The 3,165-nt window shown below is 38.6% G+C and overlaps 1 protein-coding gene across 1 annotated transcript; it reads left to right on the top strand.

The window, feature by feature from the left end:
* Positions 1-305: 305 nt before the first annotated feature.
* On the top strand, positions 306-1,744 carry LOC126741090 (uncharacterized). The gene is made up of 2 exons (XM_050447446.1): positions 306-483; positions 870-1,744. The coding sequence occupies exons 1-2, from the start codon at positions 306-308 to the stop codon at positions 1,667-1,669; spliced, it is 978 nt and encodes a 325-aa protein (XP_050303403.1). The 3' UTR covers positions 1,670-1,744.
* The last annotated feature ends 1,421 nt before the right edge of the window (positions 1,745-3,165 follow it).

The raw sequence follows: 3,165 nt of genomic DNA on the forward strand, positions 1-3,165 counted from the left end.
GGAAACACACGAGGCGGTTTGCAAGCGGTTTGCGCCGCGACGGTTGTCGCGCCGTGGTCGAGCTCGGCGCCTCGTTTATGGGACTTGTGAGCTTTGAAACAGACGGCGCCGCCTAATCCCATAAAACGCGGCGTCCGACGCGCGTACCCTGCTCGATACCATGGGCCGCCGGCACGCCGCTTGGTTTTTATTGCTTTAGCGGCACTACCGCGGCACATCATTTACTTATCTTCTGTGTTGCAAACCACACGTAGGGTTTTTTGGTGCGTTTTTTTTTGTGCAGTGTTGAAAAGTGTTCATTTATTATGGAAACCAGGGAATTCAACATAGAAAAATTAATTACTGAGGTTCAATTGAGGCCAGCGATTTGGGATATGCGTGATGATAATTATTCAAACAGAATAAAAAAAAAACAGGCATGGGAAGAAGTTACTACAGAATTTCTAAGCGCAGCTGCTTCTGTTGAGGAAAAAAAAATTATAGGTATGTACATATTATATGCTATAAGTAGGTACGTTTATTTTAATAATAATGATATAATATACATATAGTTTATATTGATTCGTTTTGCCACTCTAGTGGATAAATATTAACAAAATAATTTGCAAATTTATCTCGGCCATTTAATGCTCTTGGATTCCCTTTGCTAAATGAATCAACTGTCAAATTGTCATGCGATTTCCATCCACTTTTCGGCATTTAAAACTGGAAAAGCCATTTGCCTAACATGCGCCCATAGTGCTTTACAAACTTCTTGAACAATCAAACTTGCTGTAGATTTTCCAATTCTAAATGCATAGAGCAAATCCACAAATGAACAACCAGTTGTTAGGTACCTGAAAAAACATAAAATTTCGTTAATTTTTTAGGTCCTATGCTACAAAAAAAATGGAAAAATGTCAGGGACAGATATTCCAAACACCTTTCCGAAAGTAAAGGCAAATCTGGGCAAGGCCGGAAAGGAAAAACCCCATATATGTTTGCCCAACAGCTCTCATTTTTGTCGGATGTGGTCCAAAGAAGGGCAACAGAGAGTTCGCTCGATGCAACACATGAATTGGCAGCCACAGATGATGAGACTGCAGCCACGCCTCAGGAAGGTACAGATAAAGATGCATCGATAGAGCCACCAGATCAACCAAATACAACCAAGCGGGAATCCCGAAAAAGGCAGCAGCAACAGCATTATGGTGAAGAGCGCATTAAGAAGAAAAAAAATGATTCGGTAGAAACAGTTTTGTGTGAAGCTCTTCAAACACACACCGATATTCAAAAAGGAAAACTGATGAAAGAAAAAGAAAGTGTGGATGATGACAAGCATTTTTTGTTGTCATTGTTGCCATTTTTTAAAAAAATTCCAGTTGATAACAAGTTGTTGGTCAGAATGGAATTGATGGCTTTATTAAATAGGCATATTTGTCCACCTCCACACCAACATCATGCTACTACATTCTCCGAACCACCTAGTCACTTCCAACCCCACGTTGAACCACCATCATGGTATACACATTCATTGCCTCCACAGAATTCATTACCACAACAACATCAACCAACTTCAACACCACACCTTCAGAATCAGCCAGGGCCTTCTGGGCTACAACGAGTTGCGCCACCCGAATCCCAATTCTCACCATATTCTCTTGATGGTTCAGAGCATATGAGTTTATAGGCATATAAGTTTAATTTAGTTTTTTTTTGTTTGTTTTTGTTTGTGTTTAAATATATTATATCTATATCTAGTTCATTTTTAGGCGTTTTTTTAAGACTTCCATTGAGTTAATACTATTTCGAGTAGATGTGGAGTAGGTAACTAAATCCTCATTAGGCAGGCAAACGGGGTATAACCAATAATTTAATAAAGACAAAAATTGTAGAAATAGGTATAAATTCATCACCTACCTTAAAGTTATCAAAAGCTTTTCTTGCACTGATATGCTATTTCTCATAATGGTATTAGCTTTTGTACATGGCTCTTGTATCAATAAAAGTAACTCCTGGTATGATTCCTTTGACATTCTGGTGAAATTTAAAAAATTTTCCGGATCTTCACAAATCTCCTTATAGATGGTATTGAAATATCCCTTCTTGTTTCTTTCCATAACTATGGGATGTATCCATAGCTTACGTTTCGTTCTATTTTTTTTTTTTGGTTTTTTGCGTAATGCCAGTGCCGATGCCGCCAACAAAAATAAAAAATCATCTTCACTGTCGGAGTCCATTTTGCTCACGATAAATAAAAAACTGTAAACTGTACGCAAAGCTTGGCAACATCAAACTGATCTTGTAATTTTTCGTGCCGTTCGTAGTTGCAAAAGCCGTCGCGTGTGTTTTAAGTCGAGCGGCGGTCCACCGGCCGCCGTCGCGGCGCAAACCGCTTGCAAACCGCCTCGTGTGTTTTTAGCCTTAAGCTCGCCTCAGACGAAGCGCGGCCCGCGGATTCGTTATGCGCGATGCGTAATTCGTCAAGTTCGTGTAACTGAACAGAGCATACAGACTGTGCGTTGTTCATGATTCGTGATGCGTTAATTCATGGTTCGTTCAGCAGCTCGCAAATATGGATAGTGATAATGATCTGATTACAGCTAGTGCATATTTATATAATCCTAGCGCAAAACAGAAAGAAGTGAAATAAACGAAAAAAACGCAGATGGTGGAGTGTGTATCATTATTCAAACTTATTAAATTAGATTTATGGCGATATGTTCATACCTTAACATGGGGTTGCGTTAGGAGTATACAAGATGTTGTTTTTAAATACAAGGTAAAAAATCTTATTATTTTTCACTCTAGGTCAGGAATTACATTTTTAGTTGCACCAGTGGTATGGTCTTGTAAGGCATTACACTCGTGCAAATTTTAATTAAAATCTATCACTTCGTTTAATAGGTAGAAAACGAATACCTAATTTTTACATATTTTTAATAAATCTTCCTGTATATGCGATTAAGAAGCTTTTCTTTCAACGATTTAAAGGAATCACTTTTTTTATTTCTATTTTTCGTCTCTTTGTCTGTCAGGTCCCACAAATGACGTCGTTGTTCGATTTCATAAATTAAATCTAGTACGCGCTCATCAGACCACTCGAATTCTTCGGCCCTAGTCGATACCCAGTCGAAACCGATGCTGCCTGGAACACCCTGTATAAAACATTTTAAAACAATATAT

This window comes from Anthonomus grandis, chromosome 1 (genome assembly GCF_022605725.1).
Source record: "Anthonomus grandis grandis chromosome 1, icAntGran1.3, whole genome shotgun sequence".
In the NCBI taxonomy this organism is placed as follows: Eukaryota; Metazoa; Arthropoda; class Insecta; order Coleoptera; family Curculionidae; genus Anthonomus; species Anthonomus grandis.

Bases quoted from the DNA above. Each gene is read 5' to 3' on its own strand.
- LOC126741090 (XM_050447446.1), top strand. From the start codon at position 306: ATGGAAACCAGGGAATTCAACATAGAAAAATTAATTACTGAGGTTCAA. The intron at 484-869 runs GTATGTACATAT...TTAATTTTTTAG, and splicing joins TGAGGAAAAAAAAATTATAG to GTCCTATGCTACAAAAAAAA.